Genomic DNA, 26,479 nt, shown 5'->3' with positions numbered 1-26,479 from the left:
TTTGAAATCATGATAAAAGCCAACACTTTGAATGAGAAAGGATGTGTCCTAGCATGGAAAAGATTTCAGCCTGGTACGTAAACGCACCTTAATACTTCTTCTTTTTTTTTTTTCAATAAATATTTATTTATTTGAGAGAGAGAGCGCATAGGGGGAGGGGACAGAGAGAGAGAGAGAGAGAGAAAATCTTTAGCAGACTCCCCACAGAGTGCAGAGCCTGAGGCAGGCTCTACATGGGGCTCCATGCATAGCTAGATCCCTCAACCCTGATGATTACATGAGCAATAATTTCCTTTAGAATTGCCTCAGTACTTTCTAGAAATCTTATTTTTCTAATGTGTTTTCCAAAGAAATCTAGATTGAGCCAAGTTCTAGGTGATAATAGGCCTGCTTTGCTTTTCAAATTAACTCATTACCACATAAATTATTTATTTTGATTCAACTTGAAGGTCTTTGTGTACCACATATGAAAAGTCCATACCTTTACAGTAATTCAGACATGGACCTGTCACATAACAACTCCTCAGCCAAAAGGACAATCATAATAATAAAGGGGAGAAAAAGACTTAGATGATATAATAGATGAGCTAAACTCAGGTGTGACTGAGCAAGTATCATTTCTCTTTAGACTCTGTGACCAGAATTAGTTCTCTAGAATTACCTTTTCACGGAGAGATTTTGACCAAGATAGCTTCTATTCATAATGATCTCTTAGGTCATCTTCGCAAAGCAGATATTACAAATTGTACCCCTCCAAGCCCCCACAGGAAGATGGGGAAATGCATAGATGAGGATGTGTGCTTTAACCCGAACTTCTCCCGGGCCAAGTGGAATTTAGGTCTTGAATGAAGAGATTTTTCTGCACTAATGCTGTCCATTGGCAATTTTTACTCTAAGAAAAAAACAAAGAGTAAAATAGTGAAGTTCTGGGGTTGTAGATTCCTAAGGCAAATAAAAAGGCACTGAATCTCTTCCTGATAATTTGATAAGCCAAATAAAACTCTCCTTAGTAGAAGTTGCTAGACATAAAAAGTTGTTGCTAGCTATAGTTTTGTTTATAGTGGAAAAGAAGCTACTATTTTGCACTTGGTTTACTAGAAACCAAGAAAAATTTTTTTCAATTTTTAAATTAATGTTCTGGGCTTTAATACCTATACATTAATGTTCATAGCATTTAGAGACAGATAGTTACAGTTTTGTCTTGCATCTCGATGTTCAATTCTGTCATAAACTCTGGTTGATTTTGTTTCCTTACATTTATATGCCTATGGCTTTTGGAATTTCTCGTTAATATTTTGCGCACTACATTTGGCTAAAACAATTATACTTTTTTAAAAAAGTATTATTAGTCTTGGATCTGCTTTGGACAGAAAATATTTTTAGGGATCCCTGGGTGGCGCAGCAGTTTAGCGCCTGCCTTTGGCCCAGGGCATGATCCTGGAGACCCGGGATCGAATCCCACATCGGGCTCCTGGTGCATGGAGCCTGCTTCTCCCTCTGCCTGTGTCTCTGCCTATCTCTGTCTCTCACTGTGTGCCTATCATTAATAAGTAAAATAAAATAAAATAAAAAAAAGAAAATATTTTTAGCTGAACAGCATTTTTAGGAAACTAAATACTTGTCTTTGTAAAACCATAATAGTGTAATCAGAGAAACATACAGCTCTGCATGGGTACCAACATTGGTATATCCTGGGTATTAGAGAATAAATAGGTTTGAAGCAGGAAGGAAAAGAAGCAGAAAAAATTTTTTGTAACTCTTAGATGTTTGCAAACTATTTATGTCAACAACATCGGAATGAATTTGATAAGTGGGCCCTTGCCATGAAAGCAAAAGTAGCCCAAGTCACTAAATGAATGGATTCATTTATCCATTTGACGTATGTGTACTGAATGCTACATATGTGCTGGGTAGACCATATGACGTCCTTTACATATACTGTCTCCTCTAATCTTCTAGCTCCTTTTGAAGTAGGCATGGTTGCTCATCTCACAGGTGATGGAACTGAGGCTTAAAGACATTAACTTGTCCAAGAGAGAAAACTAGAATGTGGTAAAGGTGGGTTTTGAACCCAAATCTGACAGATCTAGAGCTAAGATATATTAGTTCCATCTCTGTAGCCATGTGGCCCATTTTGCTGTAAAATTTTACATAGTTACCCTCTGTTGCCCCTTTATGGAGCCTTTTAGGTCTTAGATAACTTATGGTGGATATACATTGCTGAAATAATAGAAACAGTAAAGCTCTCATAAGAAACAACTGTGTGCCCGCCATCTTTTTGAAGGGGTTGCTGGGCATGACTAGTACAGTTTTTAAGGAGGAACATATCACCTTGAGCATTTATTGTTTGTATTTTGCTAATTACCATTATGTCATGTTTGTGGGAAAAAGAAGCGGTGATGTAAAGTCCTGTATTCTCCGTGGCTCTTCTCAACAACTGACATCTATCTATATCTACTAATTTATTTGTTGATAGTCTGCTTGTCCACTTCAAAGCATTGGCTCTACCAAGGCAGTGATTTTTATATCTTCTATTTGCTGAGGTGTCTCCAGACTGTCAAAGCGTACCCAGGCACATGGTTGGTACAAAATGAATACTTGCTAAATGAACAGAATGAGCTTATTTCTGAGATCTGATAGGGGGCTGCATCTATCTATCTATCTATATCATCTATCATCTATCTGATCCATTTCAGCTCAAATTGAAGAGTAAGTTATACTGGCACAGTTTGAGGTCATAGTAGATGGAAAAAATAAAACCTACTACAATTGCAGGCACATTATTTATGACCCTTAGTGCAAATTATTGAAATATTATTTTCTCTCTGTTATATGTGAAGAGCCTCAGTCTTAAAGACTGCATCACCTTCCTCAGCCTGGACAGCCATCTGCATCTTAAAGACTTTTCTCTAGGCTATGCCTCAGGAATGGTGCTTGGCACCACTCAGCATAGGAGAGGACACTTGCTGTGCTGAAATGTTCTCCAAATTTCTGCAGTTCTCATTTCACTTACAGTGCTGTCCAGAATCCTCCATGGAGGCAGCCAGGCTGTGTGATGGTTATAAGCCACGCTCTGGAGCCTGGTGGAGCTCTCTCAGTTCTGTCCAGGGTCTTTTTGCTCTGTTACCCTGAGCATAACACCCTTCTGAGGCTTAGTTTCCTCATCTATGAAATGGGACTAAAAATAGGATTTTCATGAAGACCAAATGGGATAATTTACCAAGAGTGCTTAATTTTAATGCCTGGCACATAAAAGTGCTCAAATTGGCATTGAATGTCTAAACATCTAGACTTGATCATTAGTTTTTCTTATATAAATAGAAAGATCATGGCAAGTATCCACTGGTATCCACTAATACAAAGTAGTCTGCGTGGTATTTGTAACCAAGACAGTACATATGTTATCAATTTTAAACATGGTTAACTTGGTAATATATTCGTGAGCCCTTAAATATGCTCTAAATTTGGCCTACTCTAATAAATGTATAAGTGGTTTGCAATAATAATTATTATAGTTAATTACTACCAGTTACTCTCCAGCTATTTCTTAGGCATGATTATAGGCACCCTATTTACATTATCACTACACTTTGAATTAACCATCAAAAGAAAGCATTAATGTCTCTATAGATAAGGAAACCGAGGCTAAGAAGAATTAAATAAATTTGTCCAAGATCATTTAGAAAAATAATAAAATCAAGCATCAACTCTAGTTCACAGTTTTCTCCCTGCACAGCCCTTAATTATACTTATAGTTTCCTACTTGATTTTAACAGAACTAAATAATAGTTACCACTTGTTGAATGAACTGTTAAATAACGTTTCATGCTTTCGAGAGTTATTTTCACCTTTCTTACCCCGTCTGATTAGGAGGAGTATTTTTGAGTCCTTTTATCTTGCTTTTACCCAAAAATGTAATTTAAAATAATAACTATTATTATTATTATTATTATTATTATTTGGCCTAGATTGGTCAAATAACATTACCCACAGCAATTAATTTTCCTTTGCCTCAGTTCTTCAGCAAACTAGGGGTTAAACCATAAATTTCTAAAGGACAAAGATGGTATCTTATTCTTTCTAGTCCCAGCACCTACCTCAATAAAGGTTGTTGAGCTAAACTCAACAGTGGGGAGTAATACTGAAACTAAGGTGACCATTAATAGCAAGATCTGAAAGGTTACACTGTACCAGTTCTTACTCCATTTCCACAAATTAGGAGATGAATATTAGGATTTGTCTCTGGGTCTCTCTGTTGCATATTTATATTTGATTCTGCAGGCTGTTTTCAGGGATTCCAAAGAACTAGGAAAGAGTAATGTGCCAAACCTTCCTCTTTAGATACAAACTAATCTCACTTGGTAACCAGATGCTTCTGTAAGAGAAGGGACTCAAAGGAGGCAGAGAATGTAGTAGAGGTGTGGGAAGGGGGATGTGCTCCAGCATTTCTGGTGGGCTTGGTCAGTGGATTGAGCACATCTCTTCCCAACCACTGTTCAATGACTTCATGTTGATAGCAATGAACGATTTTTCCCTCCAGTGTTAAGGATTTGTACAATAGTAAAGACTAAATTTCTTTGTGAGGAAGACATTATTATAGCACATTATTACTTATAACAAACAAGTCTTTTATAGGAAACTGCTTATCAGTGTATCACTATAGACCAGGGTCTTTCAGATGAGCCCCACATTAGGTGTCAGGATCTAGAAGACTAAGTTTTTAGCTTAGACTGGAGGTTCTCAAAGTGTTGTTTTAGGACTAGCAGCAGGAGCAGTGGCGTTACCTGGTGATTTGTTAAAAATTCAATTTTGGTCTCCACCGTAAACCACTTGGATGAGAAATTCGGGGGATGGAGCCAGTTTTTACCAACTCCTCCAAGTAATTCTGAACCCCGGGCTTCAACTTTGTCTTACCATAAGGCCGTGTGGCAATGAGAATCTGGTAAAAATGCTTCCCATCCTTCTTAACTCTTGAGCCAATAAACACCCCTTAATAGATCTTCATGAAATGTTCTTTATATATTATTTAAATCTCTGATACATTATGTGTTCATCAACAATTCTCCTGAGACTGCATTCAATCGACAGATCGCAATATGTTTATCATTTGTTGAAGATGATTTCTAGTATTCTACCTTAAATCCTATTAAACAGATGAAAATCCACAGAAATTCTCTTAAGAAATATCCAGAGAAATACTTAGAGTTTTGCCACATCTCTCATTGATCAATTGCCTGTGCAAACATGAGAAGAGTTTTAGAGATGAAACAAGTTTCATCTTGTTATTATATCGGCTGAATATAAAGGTGAAAGTTGATTAACTTACAGAAATAGAGTCACATCTCAGGTACACAAATGAAAGGGTTGGGGTGGAAGGAGGAGAGAAACTTTGAAAGGCATTTGACAGGGGAAGGTTGTATTCCCCAGGTAGCCCTGTCAAGCAGCTCTGTCGACAACAAAAAGAAGAAAACAAATAAATTGGAGGTTGTGTGAATGTCGCAAGACCAGAATATAAATACGTATGACACAGAGAGAAGTAAATATCAGTAATTCATATCCTCAAAAAATGTCTCAGGCTGATATCTTCTAGTTATGCCAGAATGAGGAGGCAAAAAATATATGTAGGTAAGTCTCTGAGACACGGGTCTGGCATTCACCTTTTATTCATAATGCCAACCCTTACAAAGCACCACTGCAGGCACAATAGGCCGACCAACAGAAACAAAGAGAATGTGTCAAGACTCAAGACTCATACATCTAGAAATGGATCTAACGCTCCGAGAACGTTTCATCTCTGTCTATCTTTCCAACTCACAAGAGAGAATGCAGCCTTCAGTCTGAGCAAAGAATATCTTCAGATAGAAGGTGGAATTTAGGATGTAGGTTCTCTTTTTATGCTAAACAAATCGTAGAAACATGCATCTAAAAATTGATTTAAGATGATAGCGGTCGTTTTTTCCCCCTTAAAAATAAATCCTTCCAAGCTTGTCTTATCCATACCTACGTGAACTAAATCTTCACAGCTCTTAAAGCCTACCTGTTCTGTCAGCACTACTTTCCCCAGGGCCACCCCTTCTGAATTTGGCTTTGTGCTCAATGACACCACCTGTCCACCCCAGGCCTGGGTGTCTGGTCCAACGAGTGCCTTCTTGAAAACCTTACATAACTGCTTTTTTCCTGTTCCATGGGCCTCACCTCACCAAATCTAATGGAAGCCCTGGCCCAGAATCCAGGAATGTTGTTCCAGATAGACCTGGCGGGGCTCACTGCTCATTAGCATGAGCTCCTCCTCCCTGCCTAGGAAGTCAGAACACCGTCTTCCTGGAGTGGCCATGTCCTGCCAGCTCAGGAAACAAGACCCTTAGTCTGGCTTGAGAAATCTGGTTTCCTCCTTATGGCTATAAAGCCTTCAGTTTTAAATTTCAATAAATAACTACTCTTCTAAAACGTGCTAAACACCAGTAAACTGATAAAGAAGTATTGTCCAAACATACAAATCTGTAGGTAAGAAAAAGAAGGCCCCCCTGCCCCCACCTCCTGGAACCTACTGAGCCCTAGCAGAAAGCTAAGAAATGAAAGTGTGTTGAATTTATTCAGGCTTTATAGCAAAATACCCTATACAAGGACCTAAAAGTGAAATCCAAAAATCAAAAGGATAATCATCAGTTCCATAATATTTAGACATGATGTACCACCAAAATTATAAGAAGTATGTTTGAGATGCTTTCCGTTCAAAAGAGTAAAAATTTTTTCACAATTGGGTAACTTCCTTGGCTCTTTTCTGTTTTCACTAGACTCTCTCTGGACGGTCCAGCATTTCTGATGGTTTCAGTGACTTCACGTATGCTGATGACTAACAAGGACTTCTCTCCAGCTCAGACCTTCCTGAGCTTCAGGCCCATGCATGAACTTTGAATCCATGTGGGCATCATTTTCCACTCCCATTCTGCTTTTCCTCTTGGGTCCCCCTAAATATCAACACCACTCACCTGGCAGCTCCAGTCAGGTAGCTGAGCACCTTCCCGGCCCCTCCCAACCCTGCAGCCTTCACATCTGGTCGTTTTCAGGCTCTAAGGATTTTGCCTCCCTTGTGTCGCTGAAACACACCCCCCGCCCCCTCCCTGCCCACTGCTAGCTGAGCTCAGGCACTCACCACTTCTCCCTAGACAGATGCACGGGGCCTCTCAGCTGGTCTTCCCTTCCCAATCCATTTTTCATAGCCAGAAGGACCATTCTAAAAGGCAATGCAGATTATACAGATCATACCATTTTGCTGCTTCAAATACCCTAGATGGAGACAGAAGTCATTTGTGACCTACCTCCTGTCCATCCTATAAACACATCTTTCACTGTTTCTTCTCCTATCCTATGCACCGGGGCTGTGGGAGTCCTCAAATGTTAGTCTATGTTTCTCCTTTTTATGCTTTTGTACCTATTAGCACTTTCTCTACTCTTCTTCACATCCCTCTTCTAACTAATTTCTGCTTATTCTTCAAAATCCATTTCCCTTCAGGAAGTATCCCCAAATTGCCTTTGGGTTGAGCACCCCTCCTGTGTGTTATGGCAGAGAAGCTCCTAGTAAATACATGGTATTCTAACTTCATTGTCCTCTCTTTCCCCACTGGGCTGACTGAGAAAGAGCTCTTTGAAGGCCAGGCTCTGTCTTTTCACCTCCCAATTCCCAGAGCCATGCACAGGGCCTAGCTAGTGTATGTTCTCCAGACAGTTCTGTTGATTGATGAAGAGAAATGCCCTAGAATGAGGAGCACCTGTGCTCCTTCTTGCTGGAACCTCACCTAAATTAAGGCTACAAAGAAGTAGATACTACTAAAGTGGGAAAATTTGGTCGAGCAAGGCACAAAGTCAGTTTTTAAGATGTGGGTCAGTTAGGCCTGATTATTGGAATGTGTCTCTCATGAAGAGGAGAGTCTTGGCAAGTGCCAACTTCACAATGGCTTCTAGAGACAAAGGCAGTTATGTGGAAGAGAGCTGGACCCTGTGCACTTGCAGGGAAATGCTAACAAGGATGCTTAGGGATTTATCCATCCACACACAAGCAAGCTGAGAAGCCTCCATCTGCTTTGTTGCCAATACACAGAGAAGAGGAGGTCTTTCTTCCATTGTTTCTGGGAGTTCTTTGATGTGAAAACACAAAGTACGCCCCTACAGGCCTTATCAAACTTATACCTCAATTAGATAATTTTTAAAAATGAATATTGGTGGGGTGCCTCGGTGGCTCAGGTGGTTAAGTGTCTGCCTTCCACTCAGGTCATGATCCTCGGGACCTGGGATTGAGCCCCATGTGCGGCTCCCTGCTCAGTGGGGAGCCTGCTTCTCCCTCTCCACCCTGCTCATGCTGTTGCTATCTCTCTCTCTCTCTCTCTCTGAAAAATAAATAAAAACTTAAAAAAAATGAATCTTGAGAAAGAAATCCATTCCTGCCTTGGAAATGTCAGCCATGTGTGGGCTACACACATGACTTCAGACGAGATCGGGCGCGTTCAGGGTGGTATGGCCGTAGACCACACATGACTTCAGGATCATTACTTCTGCCTCTGCTGTGCTTTGTTGAAAAGTTGCCTCCCTGCATCCTACCTGCTTTGTTTTCTACCCAGATCTCTCCAGCCTGTGCCGTGCTCATGTATTTTAATGCTGTATCTCTGCACTAGGAATGGTACTATTAAGTTATCAGCCAGTCCTAATGATAGAAAAGCCTGTACTAAAGAAGGCTTGGCTTTTGGCTTCACGGCTCAGTAGAAACCTGAACAGCTCTCAACTTGGGAGCCCATGAGGGCACAAGCAACCTATGGATTATATAATCAGGGGGAGATTAGGCTAGAGGCATTACCTTGAAATGCTATGTTGGCACTGTAAGTAAACAGCTCTACTACTCTGGAGTATAAAGCTAGTCTTAGGGGTGGACATTATCACCAAACCAGCCATGTAATGACTTGCTAGGTGACACTCAGCTACCCTTTCAACATCTGTCTCCAGGAAACTTGTGCTTATCAGAACATGCAATTCTGTTGCTTATGGTTTCTATCCTAAAGTAGAACTTAGCAACATTTTAACATTTCCAAAATTAAGTGTGAATAGATGCATTTTGATTAGAAACTCAAAATCACATTTACAAAGCTCCAGCGCGTGCGCGCACACACACACACACACACACACACACACAATCTGGTTTGACAAAGCAGTTGAGTATCTTTTCTCTCAAAATTGTCATACTTCCTCCCAACCTCCTTTCAGCCAGGCACGTCCCCTTCTTCCCTTTGTGGACACTCAAACACGGGGGTAGTCTGTCGGGGATCCCTCCCTATCTCTTCCTGGCCAGAGCCCTCCCGTTGGTCATGCAGTAGCCACCATGTGCAGATTCTGCTAGGACTACACCTTTCCTCTCTGCCTCTTTCTCTGACTTTGCCTGCATATCATCTCAGCTCTAGCCCACCTATATATTAATTTTGCTCTGATTAGTAAAATAATATTTTGATGTTCTCACTGCCAACCCACCAAACACCACTGCTTATCTTCTTGAAACATACCTTGAATCGTGTCATTTGTCTGGTCAAAAGCTTTCAAGGGGGTCCCATGACTTCCTAAATCAATCCTATAACCCTAGATTGTTAGTTCACCTTTCTGCTCTATATTTTATTATTTCAGCTACAGGTATATATTTGCTACTCTCCCCCACCCCCCACAATTGGTGCCAGCCTACCCCTGTGCTATTGCTTGTGCTATTCACCCAAACTAACTCATGTGAGTGCTGGTTTCATTATTTACTAGATTTGTGCTTCTGTTTCCTCATTTATAATATAAGGATCATGTTGGCACCTACTTCATAGGGTTTTGTGATGACTGCATGAGGAAATCCATACAAAAGCCTTAGAAGACAGCACAGTCAGTAGTCAGTAAACGTTAGCGATCATTATCATCATTATCATCATCCCTTTCAAGGACTATTTCAAATCCACCTCTTTAGTGAAGTCTTTTTAAATTGCCCAACTCAATGTTATTTTTTTCCTCTTTTTGTATTCCTCTGAATAGCATTTGACATATAATGCCCTGCCTTAGAATAGTGCGTGCACTTATCTTGGCCTCAACTGGACTGTACACTTACTGAGGTTGAGGAAATTTCAGTCATCATTGTGTACTCTAAAGGACCTCGTATAGCACCTGGCACATCAAAAGGACTTAATAAATACTGGCTAAATTGAAAGAAATTGATTTTACTATTTTAAAAACTTTGTTCCTCAAGCCGAGAAAGAAATAACACAGATAAGCAAATGAAATGAGCACCTCGATAACAAGGCTGCTACTGTTGAAAGACACTGAGATTGATGTCATTAGAATGCACGACTGGCCCTGATAACACCCTTTCGTCCATGTCCTCCCTTGCAGGTCTGCTTAGTGGCCTATCTTGGTTTGTTTATGCTTTGTGTCTCATATCAAGTTGACGAACGGACGTGTATCCAGTTTGCTATGAAAGTAAGTTGTCATTTTTCTTTCTCTTTTATCATCACATAGAAAAAAGACCCACAAGTACAAAATAAAAGAATGCTTTTTAAGGGGTTGCAGATCTGATTATTTGAGAAATTGCAAAAAAATGTTTTAGGAGGGCATTCATCCAGACCCCAAAGGTAATGCGGATTTTTTTTTTAAGTCTTAATTTCCATGCACTAGGTTGGCGCAGAGCATATGAAGTCTGTCCTTCAATGCCCTTAAAAGGAATATTGAAAATTCATCAGTTCAGCAAAACACTTGGCCAGGGAAAAGGTGTCTCTATTAGTGTCCACTTCCATATCTTGGGGCTTTTTAGAATATTTTAATAGGGAAGCAGTCTAAGTGTATTTCCTTTTGTAGGTGGGGTCACTGAGACAGAAAAAGTACATTGGGTGCATCCAAACTATCTGTGCCAAGAGTCTGAGAGCAAAGGGGGGAGGGTGGGATATGCATGGTTTAACAAGTGTGCGTGTATGTGTCTTTCACATGCATATATATATTTTTTGTCTAAGATGGTGCATTTGGTTGGAACCAGTTTAAGTACACAGCATTTTCACTGCACCGTAGAGTCTACTCCAAAGAGAAACATAGACACACCCTTTTAGAGTTTAGGGAGATAAACACCCAAATCAGCAGTCAGAGCTAGTAGAAATCAAATTCCTACATTTTCTTTCAACTACTTGTGGCAGAGAACAAAACATTTTCTGTAATGTTAGTTTGTTGAGGATTTTTTTTTGGTCCACTCACGTTGTTTATTTTTCTCTTATAACAAAACACATAATAACTGGATACTTCTTTGTTCAAGCAAGAAACCATGGCACATAAGAGTAAATCGACTGTATTATTTAGAAATTAGGAAGCTGCAGAGAAGATATTTTGTATTCTAGTATAATTGAAGCGGTTGACATAAAAAAGCAAAATGCTTATATGTACGTATATTTAAATCCATGTTGTAAAAGAGTAATTAATGGAATAAAAGTGTTCACGTTATATCAAGTAGCCAGAAAAAGCTGGCTACACAAAATATATGGTGTGATCCCACAGAAATAAAAAAAAAAAAATACCTTTCAGTGCATAGAAAAAATAATTATCTGTGAGTGGTGAGAGAATAGCCACATTTTGCAGTCTTTTTCTCTAATTTTGAAATGTTCTTTAATAGATATAACTTTCCTAATTAAATAAGCGATTCTATTTTTAAAAATTGATAAAATTTCATGGATATGCCTACATTTGGAAATTTTACTTTTTCTGTGTGAGGTTGTTCCTTAAAAGAGGTCATGTTTATTTTTTTTTGTAGAGGTCTGATTAAACACAGCAAGATTTAGTGATGATTTTGAAAAAAAAAAAAAAAATGCCAGAAAGCCTAGTAAGAAATGTTCTGTTAAATTACAGGAACCTCTTTCCCTAGGGTAAGAAGTGTTCTCCGCTGGGTTCATCAGCTTCTGTGAAATGCCCTCATTTCCCCTCCAGATGACCCAGCAGAGGCACCTGCCTAGCTTTAGAGACCCCCAAAGCCATCTCAACACCTGCACTTAAAATAAGGAGCAAGGACTAAAATAAAATAAAAATAAATAAATTAAATTAAATTTAAAAAAAATCACTGCCAGGGTCAGCCAGGGTGCGAATTCCCCGCTAGGACGGTCTCATTAGGTACCTCCCGCCGCCCCCCCCCCCCACCTGTGACAGACATTGACAAATAGGGAGGCACTTTTCTCTTCTCCCGGATGTGACCTTCCGTGATGCTCGCTGGCAGCTCTCTAAGGTGCCGCTACATTATCTTCGGGTCTAAAATGGGCTTCAGTCGATCTCCAGGTCTTCCAAAGGCACAACACGTCGGGGCGGGCTTCCCCTGCGCTTCCCCACCACTTGGGCGGGAGGCGGGGGAGGCACGAAAGGCGTCTTCCTGGGGTTTCTCACCAGCACAGCCGCGTTTCAGGGCCCGAGGACTGTACCCGGGCCTACGCCTTGCTGGGGATCTGTCCCCTCCTCTTCAAGACCCAGCCGGCCAGGGCGATCAGCGGAGCTCAGCGCGGCTCTCTGCACCCGAGAGGGCGCGCACACACGCGCACACACGCGCACACACGCGCGCACACTCGCTCCCTTCTTCCTAGAGACAACAGCCGCGGGACTCGGCTTCCCGGCTCAGCCCCCGCCTTCCTCCTCTCTCCCGGGGCTGCAGCCGGTGGCCTTGGCCGGCCCTTGGCCCGGGGCGGGGCCTCCGGCCTCTCCGCGTGGCCCTGTGCTCCCGGGGCTCACCTTGACGGGTGTCACAAACGTGTCCGGCTCACGTGCTCGGAAACACAACCGGGCACACGCCCCGCGAGGGCATCTCAGGCGCAGGGGCCTCGCGCACACACGCGGGCCGCCCCCGGGCTGCTGCCGCCGCAGCCTCCCCGCGCGGGGCCCGGCCGCTCCTCCAAGGCCGCGGACGCCGGGGCGGCAGCCGGGAGCGGGCACCGGGGCCGGGGCGGCAGCCGCTGTCACATAAGCGCCGGAGCCCCGGCCGCCCCCCCTGCCTGCCCCCCTGCTTGCCCCCCCGCCCCGCCAGGCGCCCCCCTCTCCCTCTCCCTCCCCCCGACCCGCCGTGCGCCCCCCTGCCTGTCCCCCCTGCCCCCCCCCAGCGCCCCCGCCCCCTCCGGGCGCCCCCGTCTGCTCGCCCCCCCTGCTCGCCCCCCCCGACCCGCCGGGCGCCCCCCCTGCCCCCCGCCCCGCCCCGCCCCGCTCCCAGACGCGCGGGCCAGACAAACGCGTCCGGACCCCGCTTTTATCAAGAGATATTTGCCCGCGTGCCCAAGGTCATCGTAAACACTTTCGGGGATAGTTCCTTCGTGCCGCGTAGGGAACACAAGTCACTTGATTTTGAATTACAGATTCTAACCCAGAAGCTTGTTGCTGTCAGATGAATTAAAAGCCGGGGAAGGAAAAATGCTACAGCGCTTGCGGAGGGAGCCCAAGGCTGGGGGGCGGGGGGGGGGGTCAAGCAGGTCTCAACGCGGTTAAGAAATTTGATTCTGTGGCTCCTTCCTGTTCCCTGGGCCCGGTGGTTGCCCGGGGGGGGGGGGGGGGGCGATGTAGAAAGAGGTGCACCCAGGAAAATGTATTCATCATATTCAGCGGGACTCAGGGGCAGGGCTTTTGTTTGTGTTCTCGCTGGCTTCTAGCACGTTTAAGATGCTCCATTAAAATTGAGCGATCCCTGTGCTTGTGTAAATGTTTACATCCTTTCTACAAGCCAACTATGCGTTGTTATTTCCACGTGACAAAGAGTGAGACAAAGCGGTAGAGTTGATGTCCTGAGTCTTGCGAACTGGCAGCTCTTTCCATCTCTAGTAATTTGTTTATTGACTTCACGAGTACTTCTGTAGTGCTGCTGTGCTCTAGACACAACTCTACAGATATCAACTCTTTTGATCCTTAAAATAATACAATGACGGTAGGCTCTATTATAATCATCATTCCATGATAATCATACACGTGGGATTGATTAGTTTGCCCTGGGTCCCTAGCTAAGAAGGGGAGAATCAGGATTCCAGTGGGGGCGGTCGGCCTCCCCAGTTTCTGCTCCCAGCCATCGCTGTGCTGGACACTGGTTAAATGCCTTGGGCAAATCTTTTCATATTCTAAGCCTAAAGGTGATCTTTTAAAAAACAGGCAAAATTCTCATTTCAGCCAATGGATTTTTGTGATTATGAGAGAATATTATTTTTGCAACCATTCGAATTATTTACAGATTGAGAATGAGGGATCATTGTCATTGCTTCAAGATATTGTTCCAATGAACATTATAGAAATCTGCTAAGGATGTGCATGTGTGTTGGAGGTAGCAGGGGTATTGTAAGACCTCCTCAGTTCCATCCATTGATGGCAATAAAATGCGTAGACAAAATTCCAATTGGGGCCATTTTACTAAGCAGATGACTCTCGGGTGGGAAATTATCCCTTTAATTTGGGCCTTCCCTGCTGGTAAAGGCATCTATGTACCCACATTCCCAAAGCAAATAGTTCCCAGTTCCATGCTGCCTGCACTGGAAACATGGTCCAGGTACACACACCTTCCCAACACCAGCGGCACTATTCAATCTGGCTCTTGGTATTAGGAGTTTGAAGTCAATGGTCAGGTCTGGAGATTTCAGAATAACTCAGAATATTTCAAATATTCTGCCCCAATGGTCCCACAAAAATACACCCATACTTTTTAGCCTGAGCACTATAATGTTTGCAGAAAATGTAGCCACTGAAAATGTAGAGAAGGGGTATATTTAATATCATACGTTGGCTATTTTCCTTTTACATTTTTTAATGGTGCCCTTTAAAAAAAGATTTTATTTATTTATTCATGAGAGACATAGAGAGAGAAAGAGAGAGGCAGGGACACAGGCAGAAGGAGAAGTGGGTTCTACGCAGGGAGCCTGACATGGGACTCGATCCTGGGTCTCCAGGATCACAGCCTGGGCTGAAGGTGGTGCTAAACCGCTGGGCCACCCAGGCTGCCCCTGCCTGTTTGTATTAATCTGCTTCCTGTCCTCCAGGGAGACTAAACGTGTTGAATAGAAGTTCTTCTCTTTAGGTTCTTGAGATAGAAGACGTTCCAATAAACTGTTGCACAGATGAAGTGTGGGTTCCGACTGACAATTCTTCAAGTGATTTGAAAAGGAAGAATGGTTTGTGTGTTTACAGTATCTTTGATAAGAAGATCCAAAGTATCCAGGCACTCCTGGGCTGTGCAGCTGAGCTAAGACACCGTGGTTTAGCCAGTGCCACTCTCTTTCTGTGCCCTCAGTCAGTCTTTCAAGCAAATGAGATTAGGGCACCAGCACACATGCACACACATACCATGCTCAAGAGAGAAAAGAATACTTTTTTTTTTAAAGTATTCTCTATTTCAGACCTGAAGGCACTTGAAATTGTCACCATGTGGAGAATCACTCATTTGGAGGACTTTCGTACCCACGTTCTATAATCGTAGATATGTGTTTTTATTTTAAATTATAGATCGTCAAAAGTGGAGGGAATGCATAATCTTTTCAGAACTACTTTAATCTTAACCTGGACATGAGTAGAGCTACTCTTACTTTGAGGAGTTCACATTCACCAGAACTGCTCAACGAGCAACTTTTGACTGTGGTATGCAAATCTCACACTAAGAACTGGATTCAGTACACTAAGTCTCAACAGCTGGGGACTCTGTTCCTTATCTAGACTCTCGGCAAGTCAGACCATGAAGAGAACCATTTCTAGGAGGTGAGTGGAGTCCCAGGAACATCTTGTTCTATAAAGTGGTTTATGTTGTGACAGTGTCAACAAGCGCTCACAAGTTTTGATCAACACATTTCAAGCTCAGGTCTTGCTCAGGGATTCCGTGGTTCTTTATCAGCAGAGTTAGAACTTGAATCAGACTTTTACGGCTAAAAGGCTATCACATAGGCCAACAGTATTCAGAACCTCTTGGCAGCCAAAGGGCCATTTCGAGTTTATTTTTATGCTCAGAAACTACGTGATTATAGGTGGACTTTGGTTGAGACTTGTAGGTGATGAAGCTGACATCAAGTCATCTACCTTCTGGAACCATAATTTTGTTTTTCCAGCAATCTCCTACTGGGGATCCCGGCATTCCTAGACACCGGGTGGCACTCACTATATTGAACACTGTCGTTTTTATTAACCCATATTGCTAGTTGATCAATCGCTACCAATTCTGGCCAACACAGTGTTTACATTGCAGAAGTGTATTCTTTGCTTCCTAGTCTTTTGCAGTCTTCAGATGAGCAGTTTTTGAGGTCAAAAACAATCACAGCATGCCTTTCAGGGATGGCTCTTGAGTTTGGGATTCATCTAAACTACAACTGCAAACATCCCACAGTCAAGCTAATGTTGTTGGCTCAATGTGGGAAAAGTGCCCAACATCTGTAAGGCAAACAAAAAATATGATCAGGGCTTAAGGATTGCTCACTAACAAATCAACCTGCAGCCATTCCTGTGTCTTGGGTACTCCGTTCCTGAGGAGAGAACAGCCCCGCATCAGAGAACTACCCGAGAGGGAAGAGAAAGAATGGCTTTTGTTAATTAGCTTTGTCAAGAGTCATCCAATGGTCCTGTAACCGGAAAGGTGTTTCTTCTGCTTTCTTGCAGCTGTTGTACTTCCTGCTGAGTGCCGTGGGCCTGACGGTCTGCGTGCTGGCTGTGGCCTTTGCTGCCCATCACTACTCACAGCTCACACAGCTCACCTGCGGAACGGCCCTCGATGCCTGCCACTGCAAGCTGCCCTCCATGGAGCCACTCAGCAGGACCTTTGTGTACAGAGATGTGACTGATTGTACCAGCATCACTGGCACTTTCAAACTCTTCTTGCTCATCCAGATGATTCTTAACTTGGTCTGCGGCCTTGTGTGTTTGTTGGCGTGCTTTGTGATGTGGAAACACAGGTACCAGGTCTTTTACGTGGGTGTCAGAATGTGCTCCCTAACAGCTTCCGAAGGCCAACAGCAAAAGGTCTAACATTCTTGCTCAGAGGTGGGAGAGGAAATAGCACACTGAGTAGCTGAGGTCAAATAGGAGAAAAGAAAAGAGAAAGAAAGGGAAGGAAGGAAGAAAAAAAAACTGACAATAGCTAATCATCCCTGTTCTCAATGAATATTTTTGTATTTTTTCAGGAAATAAAAGCATTTCTTCAGATTTCTATAGTATTTTTAAAAATTTTTACAGGGAGAATATGATCCAAATTGACTTTGGTTCATTAGAAGAGCACAGAACAGGGAAAGGATGGCATACGTCTATCTTTGCAGTCTGGAGTTTATTCCTAATACAGATTTCCCCCATTTATCTGAAAGGAGGGCGTTCCCATGAAAACTTTCGTAAACTGAAATGCTATAAAGCAAAGGAGCTGTTTTGTAGAAGCAAAAAACCCAAAAAACAAAAACAAAAAAAAAACAAAAAAACAAAAACAAAACAAAAAACCTCTTCAGATTTCTTTCGATTAGTGAAAGCATGTATGAATGTAGATGTTTTCTAAAGCAAAGTGGCATCATAAAGCAAACTTTCAGACAGCAGTGTCCTCATTTTAGTCATTGTTTGTATAATCTTTCCCGTTAGTTGAGTTTATGCTGTGAATGGGCATTTCAGGCCCATTTGCTAAATTTCACAGTCTTTTCCAGAACTTTCCACCTCCCCCTTTATCTTCACTAAGCCTTGGAGGAAGGGGGCAGGGGTGGGGTAGAGCTGAACAGCCAGCCAGGTTGACTCTCTCTATTTTCCCTGGTAGAGGTGTCTTCAAGGCATGAAACAGCTCAAAAGGAGCAGAGTAGAAAAGGAAGAGGCTTCTCAAAGGCTAAATAATTATAAACACCTGGGCTGGGGTGGAGACAAATTTCTCTTCAGCTCCCTTAGTTTGGCTCCCTAAGTAGATCACTTACTAAATGCTTTGGATGATTGTCCGCTTCTCAATAATTGAAAGTTGGTGGTAGTTGTATTCTTAATGATGTAGAAGGCTCAAAAATAATTACATTATGCTTCTATTCTATCATCTAAAACAAATCATTAAAACTAATTTCTACCTAATTGTTAATTATAATTATGCTCCGAAGCCTACTTAATGAGCCCTGGCTGTACTTACGTAGCACCATCAGAGAAATTACTCTCACAAGAGAGGAGGCTTAAAGATTCTTTCTTCAGAAAGCCAAGCTTCACAAGAGAGAAGAGAAATTTTTTTTAATTAATAGCTCAGGTTAAAAATACTCATTTAAACAAAAACAAGAGCATTTGTAATGGGCCATGTTTATACAAATAGCACATTTGTGATACGTTGTAAAGTATCTCTTGGCAGCTAAGTACTTTTGAGGAAGATTGGGAATGCCGATGTTCCATTCATAAAAGTGTATCTGACGTCTAATCCTATCATTGACTTGCATGCACAGTCAACCTAGAGATTTCAACTCCTGTTTTGAAGTCCTGATTTGAGCATCTGCCCGCTGACTTGGAAGGCAGTTTTTATTTTGTTTTGTTTTAAGTTACCACGACTTACAAAAAGCACAGGTACCCTGTGGTGGGAGTCTTTTCTGTCTTATTATCAAGTTCTGAACAATATCCATGTTTTAAAGAAGGAGCTCAGAATGCAAATTCATGCAGCATAAATGTTATCAAGGTCTTTCTCTATTAGCATGCTTTAGTGAAATCAGAGATTCAAGATAATAATTGAGATGAATTTGCCTCTCCACATTGCCTATTGATATACTCTGCGAGTCATGAAATTCAACCCTGAAAGAAAAGTGTCTTCTTGTCTGCCTTAAAAGATAGTTGAACAATCCCACTGATTGCGACAATAGTGTCAATCTCTACACCATATAAATATCCAAGTAAAAAGAAAAACATTAAGTCAGTTGGAGGACTGTAAATAGCTTTTGTGTCCTCCAGATAAAACACCTGATTAACAGATGTGAAAACCTTTTTATGTATTGACTCACTTTAAAAAATGGCCTTCCTACACACGAACTCAGGCCAAGATTTCACATTGGAGGGCTTATGGGTAAGACTCTGGCGCAGAGGTTTGATCACACACAAAAACTACAGTGAGAGAACACCAAGCATCCCGATGACGACCCGAAAAATACTGTGTGCTGTTAAAAAACCAAAAAACACCAGTAACTGAAGCCATTCTGCTTTGGACCGTTTCCTACATAAAGAAGAAAATAACCGAGAATCTGAAATATTGTAGCTGTTCTATAAAGAGTGAGAAACTCATGATTTAATGTTAATTGCTATGAATCAGGCACCCCTGGAAGCACACCCTGCATTCCTTTGACAACTTTTTATAGCAAACACTACACTACAGGTTTTATGTTAGAAAATTAAAATTAAAAAAAAAAAAGAAAATTAAAATTCTGCACATCACCAAGGTGCTTGATGCTTTACAAACAATTCACAGGGTATTTCAAATGGTAGAGAAACTTTAGCTTATGTGCTTTCTTTTTCTAAATGTTGCAGCCAGGCAGGATTGACCTAAGTTTGATAATAATGAGGTGATATAAATATAGATATAGATATAGCAGGGATTTTGCTTTTGTATAATTAAAACATTCTTAAATCCCCAGAGGGGGGAAAAATAATTGTAAGTGAAAGAAGGAACAAATAAATAAATAAGGAAAGACACCAAGAAAAGATTCCCGTGCTGTGAACTCACTGAGTATTGATACGTGTAAGAATTGTGTTGCATGAATAACAAACTGCTTTGCGCTGGATTTAAAGTATTTTGAGGTTGTGTTTTGCAAATATTGAAGTTACAATAACGGCAACAGAAAAGGAACAGATACACAGCTTTACACTTAGCAAAATGTTACAGTTAAGATCTGACAAGGAGCCAAGATGGTGACTGTCTCTTCTAAACCATAAAACAGTAAGATTTGCGCAATCCTCCTCCTCTTCCACCTCCTTCAGGAGAATTAAATGAATCAAGACTTTGGAAAGAGGGGAAACTGCCGGGACTTGGCAGTACTTGAAATAGGAGGAATACAGCAGCCTGAATGTACAGACTTTGCAACCGAGCCCACTCGATCGGGCTGTGCTCTCACGTGACCACCATCTGTGCCTCCCTCGCTCGGTCCAAATTTGTGGAGGCAGCTCCTTGGAGCCGGGCCTAAAAATATAGCTACACCAGGCCCTAGAAACTGTAGTCAAGTAAGAGGCCCGACTTGCTGCCCCTCTTCGAATTGGAGTCTACCCGATCTCCTCGGAGGGGCTTCGAGCGGCGCTAGCGGTGTGTCCTGACAGCGAGGACCTGCTCTGGGTGTGCTTTCTGGCCCCGGCCGGGCCATCAGCGTCTCTAAACACTCTCGTACCCCCCCCCCCTTGCATGCACTGTATCTGAAATATGTTTATAGATCTTCAGGAAAGGGAAGGGTACAGGGTATCCAAGGAAGGTTCTGGAGGACAACGGTGGGGCAGTTATTCCATCAAGAACACACGTCGAAGTTGCCCTGAAAAACCAGCCCTACCCTGTCACGAAGCCCACCTTCTGGGGCCTAGTGAATGCCTCTACACCGTTGCTAGGTGGCCCCTGGTTCCCACAAGTCACGCTGGCTGCCGTGTTTACTGTGCTCCTAGAGCCCTGTCATGCTTCTAGATGTGCGCTGAGCAGCCAGGACAGGGCTGGAGAGGGCTGCTGGCCAAATATCTTGACTCCCAGTGGGAAGCATTGGTTCGGATGAAATCTCAGTGTGTCAGCCTGTGAAATGGATGCCTTGATTCCTTTCTGCCGATTTTCTAGTACTTCATGATCTCCAGTGATTATCCCCCTCAAAAATATTGGTCTGCATTTTGGTTGTTGCGGTTTCATTTTTCTGGCATCGATGAAACAGTGAATGGAAAACAAAGTGCTCTCCCCATGTCTGAGGTGGTGTTTTTCAAGGGGATGCACCTATGCAGATTGTCTTTGTTAATAAAATTTTTCATAATCTCTGAAAACACCGCGTTTGGATGTGCTTTGAAGTGCGTTACACGTGAACTTGTCTACATAAAATCTCTCCGATTAGTGTTTATTTCAAAATTCCAGTTTCGGAATAGATGAGAACTAATATTCATCTTGACTCCTTTGTTCCAGTGACTGTCTCTATTTTGGTACACCGCACCCACCGTGCAAGTCAAGGTTATACATGCTCCTCAGGCAAAGAGAACCGGAGCTGAAAAAAATCTTGCAGAACGTACTCAGAATGCTGATTCTTAATTCATATCTATTAACGTCAAGTAAAGCTTGGCCTAGAGAATGGAATACATGTTTGAGTGCCACATGTTCAATCATATCCTACATTTAATTATACAGAAAAACAGACGGCCTAATTCCATTTCAAATCTGAATGCAAGGACTCCTTCTTATGAACTCTGAGGCAATTTAAATAGTTGATTATACTATAAAATGCAGTGGTTCTTTCTGTTTATTTAAGTTAGGAAAGCTTTTAGAATAAGAAAAGAAAAGAAAAGAATAATGACTTAAGATACTCTCTCAGAGGTGGATTTCTTTTTTTTTTTTTTTAAGGTTTTATTTATTTATTCATGAGAGACACACAGAGAGAGGCAGACCCACAGGCAGAGGGAGAAGCAGGCTCCCTCTGGGGAGCCTGATGCAGAATTTGATTCCAGAACCCCGGGATCACGACCTGAGCTGAAGGCAGACACTCACCTGCTGAGCCACCCGGGTGCCCCTGAGGTGGATTTCCTATCCTCAGTGTTAGGGTTGCAGGTCTTAGGGGTGGAAATCTGATGGCTGCTTTCTGGCTACTTGACTTTAGACCAACCATTTAATGTTTAGCTTCCTCATTTGTAGGGAGGAGAAAAACATAACTGCCTCACAGTACCATGGGGAAGGTTAAATGAAAAAGCACTAAACAAAGAGACTTGCTCGGAGAGACCTTGCAAAACATTTGGTTTCTTCCATCCTTAGCTGGGTTCTGCATAGCCTGGGACGCTTCTCCTATCCCCACATCCAACTAGAAACATAGCTCTGCTTTGCTATCCCCTTCTGTAACTCCCTTTTTATAAACCAAGAACATTAGCAAAGGGGCCTCCAACAGAAATTCTGCTTTTAAAATAAGATAGCGCCAAGTCTTACTGATGATAGCGCATGGGATTATGTGCTGGTTGGATCCCTATTTGTTGGTTTACACAGCTGGATGTTTCCCAAATGTGGCCATCTTTTCTCATTTCTTCTCACAGGAAGGAGTAGAAGCTGAGGCATTTCTCCTGACTTTCATGTCACTTCGAATTTACTTTGATAGAAGCGTGCTTAACCCCAGCATTTTAAAATGAAGCTTTATTGAGCTTTGGTACATTATCAGCCTCTTGTATTTTGGGTTGTGATGTACAACCCCTCATTTATTTAAAAACCAACCATCAACCACCTTTGGTATGCTCAACTCTGTGGGTCACTGATTCTCATTTAAAAATCATAAAAAGGTCTATTTTTGAGCATGGTCAGCAAATACCATCTAGAGCTTCATTCTCCAGATTGGATATGAGAACACTCATATGAATCTTTAAATTTGTGGCAAGTTACTGAAATTATACAGACAGAAATCTACTTTTTCCCTTGCTAGAGTCTATCTTTATAATTCATAATAAATTGTTATATTTTTTCATTTGACAGATTCATCTTTTATAAGTTAGACTTTATGAAGTACAGGACTAATATTGGCTATTTTACTTTTAAAATTAAGATTGTCAGGAAATAAAAATGAAACTAATGTATGGGAATGCCAGCCTGAAGACGACTCATTCTTTCCCTTCTTTCAACAAATATTTTTCTATGTTTCTTGATCCCTTCCAAAGAGATCTTAGAGGTCCTCAGAGGAAGTCTTTCTTGTTGTTGTTTGTTTGGGAAGGTCATCAGAAAGATCCTTTAATCAAAGGGATATGGGACATATGCTCATCTGTTATTCTTGGGAAAAAGCAGGTACCAGGGACATAATCCAAATACACAGATTTCAACTGAGATATGAAGTCTTAACATTTAACAAGGCTCTCTGATTTGGGCCGGGGGGGGGGGATGCAGAGGCCTGAAATTCATTTGTGACACCTGTGTTGGACTTGCCCCTTTTACATGAAAGCCTGCTGGAGAAGGAGGTGGAGGCTTCTGAGGTGGGGTCTGGCCCTACATGCTGCTGCTGGGAATTGTGGAGGAGGCGTGGTTAATGCTCAATGAGAGAGTTGAACAATGAGCTGTCCATGGCCATTTCTAGGGTCTCTGAACCTGGAGATTTAGGACCACGCCTCTCTCTGGGTGGGGTGCTCTGCTTATTCTTTCTATCCAGCCCCCTTTTCTCAGAAGCCCACACCTGTGTTGCCATTGCCTGCCCAGGTATGACTAGGGAGGGCAAGAGGATGACTCTCAAGAATCACAGGGGGCTGTGGCACTTCTGATCAGAGAAGATGACTGTCATTTCACGCAATCCATTCCCAATAGTCTCCCTATATCTTCCTAGGCATGTGTTTTATGGACTATTGGTGACCCAGGGAAGGCCTAAAAGTGGTGTGCTGGCCACAGTGCATTATCAGAGATAGAAGGAATAGAGTCCAAAAATTATGTGATTAAGGTTGTCACTAGCTTCAGTGGATTTTTAAAAAGATTTATTTATTTACTTATTTATTTTAGAGACACAGAGAGAGAGAGTGAGGAGAGAGCCAAAGCTCAGAGGGAGAGGGAGAGAATCTAGGCAGACTCCCTGCTGAGTGTGGAGCCCAATGCAGAACTCGATCCCATGACCCTGAAATCATGACCTGAGCCAAAATCAAGAGTCAGCCGTTTAATGGACTGAGTTATCCAGGTGCTCCTCAATGATTATTTTTAATTCTCTTTCACTCAGGATAGAATTAATGCACTCTTACAGAATAAACGACCCTCTGGTACCTTTTTGGGCAAGAGTAGATTTTTAAGCTTTCATTAATTTTTTTCCTAGATTGCAACAGAAACGACTATATAACTAAAAAAAGAGCTTACTTTATTTTAATATACAGAAGCTTAGGACCAGGGACACTGAACATGACTCTCCAACCAATGGCTGGGAACAGGAACTGAGGCAAATGCAGGGAGGAATGACATCATTAACATATTTGGGGACCTAGTGTGACCCTCACACTCACCCATCACTAGATTTCAAAATTGCTTTGGATAATTCTGGAGGAAGGGACCAGGAAGGCCACCTCCACTCCTGGGATTTCTATGTCTCTCATCTCCTGGGCTCTTTCACCCTTCCAGAGAAGACACTGCTGCCCCTTCCCCACCTCATCCTCCAGCAAAATCTGCCCCACTCCCATTTATTTCTCTGACAATCAACTCAAGTATTGTTAACTGAAACACCGGGGGTTAAAACCTTAAATACAGAGATCCCTATAAATATTCTTTTCATTTTAGTAGGATTTCCTGAAGCTCAGAAAGCTTTTTGGGTCCAGAAAAATGAGGCATGATGTAGGGATGGGGTGGAGGGAGGGAGGAACTTGCCCAATAGAACCTCAGACTCAGTCATGTAGGCAGCCACCTACTCTGTCTGACCAGAAGAGTCATCGTCACAGAGCCAGTGAGACTTGGAGAACGTTGCCCAGTAGCCCCAGCTCTGGCTGCGGCTTGGGAAGCTGTGTGGGTCTGCTGCTGGTTACAGCTGAGCAAATCTCTGCTCCAACTGGTTGAAGGGAAGCATCTAGAAGTCTAAGGGAAAGGGTTTTTCCTCCCATGATTTCAGAGGGTATTTTACTGTGGGAACCAGAATGAGTAAAAAAAAAAACAAAAGCAGGGGGGTGGGGTGGAGAATTCACGCAGAACCTCTTGGCCCCTAGTGCCCGGCTCCGTGAGCATTACTTGTGACAACTCACCAAGGTTGACTAACTTTGCTCCGACCCCCGGGCTTCTCTATTCATCCCACACAGAACACCCTCAGAGACTGGCTTGGCTTCACGTTGCTGCCCAGAAGAGGACGTGTCAGGCAATAAGCAAGGAAAATGCTCATTTCTTGTTGAAAAAGTCCCAGATTGTAACTTAACAGGGTGATCTTTTTTTTTTTTTTTTTTTTTTTTTAATTTCCAAAATGTGCTTTTCCCCCAGAGTCCTTGAGCACAAACCTGCGGTTTTCTCTCTCCTGGGTTTTATAGTCTATCTGCCTCAAGCCAAGAGACTTGGCTCTGCTCCCCCTGAGTCAGAGTCTCGGCTGGTAGCTGAACCCAGGAAGCCCTGGCCCCACATCTCTCCCTGGAACCACCAGACCACACAGCCTCCTGAGCTCAATCCTTTGGCTGGGTATCCTGCCTCCTCTTTGTTTGGAAAGAGATGTCTTACGTAACTGCACAACCTACTAAATGCTCCATTGTCTTCCACTTGGGAGAGCTCAAAATAACCCATTAGTGACTTATGACTTATCACAAAGATAGAATCTCTTACCCACATCTCCACAGCCCCCGTGGAGCAAGCCTCACCTATCTTAGATCAATAATCAACAACGAGACTTAATGACTTGTCTTTGGGGAATCATAAGTTCGGGACAAGGTGCAGGAAATACAAAGCCTGGTTGATCTATAGGTCACAGTACTTTGCTCGAGCAGCATATGAGAGTCATTTGTAATTCGAGATTGAGACAGGCATAAACAATTCTGATCTGATGATGCTTTTACTAATCTGATTTTGATAAACGCCTGATGAAAATGGAAGGGGTCTGGTCATCAGAGGAGAGATCCCTGGGGCAGGGAAATCAATTTCTCTTACCTCACAGGGCAGGGATTTATTCTGAAAGCCCCTGTTTATAGTCCACAATGCCCAGAGCTGTGATCACTGCCCTGGACTGCGAGAGCCTTCTAAGCATAATGATAGAAACCCATTGGATAAGGTCTTCTCTTCCTCCTTATTTTCTATGAATCTCTGATCAGCCCAGTTGGGAATTCTAGTAATTACTTTAAGCTGGCACCTCTAGAAAAAAATATATACCTCTTAGGATTCAATTAAAAATGAAAAGAACCTCTGTCTGTATGATGTTGCCAAGGAGTCTTCACTGTATAAGGCAGGGGTGTAGACCGGGATGAATAAAACACTCTGCGTTAGGTGACATTTCCATCTGGTTCTGCTGCCAGAGCAGCCCTGGGGAGAGGAGCTGAAGAGAGATGGGGGCCAGCCTTCTCCAGCCTGCTCTCTTCTCCATGGATCTCATAGTCTTTCAAGGATCCCTAAAGACTCTTACTTCTTTCTTTCTGCAGCAGACGTTTTCTCATCGGGGAACAGCTACGTGATTAGTTTCAGGTGGAGGCACATTTCTTTCCCTGCTCAGTGACATGTGTGTCTTCAGCAAAGCTTTCAGAGAGGGTCCCTGAGCTTGGGGAAGTGCAGCCATCTCCAACTGCCTTGTGAAGCATACCTAAGGAGCATGGAGAGAAAAGGTGAGGGGCTGTCTTCCCTGGCTACGGCTGCCCCCCTGCCACTTGCCTTAACACCTCATATCCGCCCACCGATCCACCAAGT

At 42.7% G+C, this 26,479-nt stretch overlaps 1 protein-coding gene across 3 annotated transcripts in view; it reads left to right on the top strand.

Annotated features, from left to right (window-relative positions):
• The window catches only part of SSPN (sarcospan), a 37,025-nt gene extending 16,070 nt beyond the window's left edge, over positions 1-20,955 (top strand). For 2 of the 3 annotated variants that reach the window (XM_072798597.1, XM_072798598.1), the window contains exons 2-3: positions 10,402-10,488; positions 16,633-20,955. In XM_072798597.1, coding sequence (XP_072654698.1) covers positions 10,402-10,488; positions 16,633-16,998 — 453 coding nt within the window. In that variant the 3' untranslated portion in view covers positions 16,999-20,955. Of the gene's footprint in view, positions 1-10,401; positions 10,489-15,070; positions 15,745-16,632 lie in introns of all 3 variants that reach the window. The other variant, XR_012017586.1, reaches the window with a different exon arrangement.
• Positions 20,956-26,479: the final 5,524 nt, after the last annotated feature.

The sequence above is a fragment of the Canis lupus genome, chromosome 25 (genome assembly GCF_048164855.1).
Source record: "Canis lupus baileyi chromosome 25, mCanLup2.hap1, whole genome shotgun sequence".
In the NCBI taxonomy this organism is placed as follows: domain Eukaryota; kingdom Metazoa; phylum Chordata; class Mammalia; order Carnivora; family Canidae; genus Canis; species Canis lupus.
This window is presented reverse-complemented; position numbering and strand designations above follow the sequence as displayed.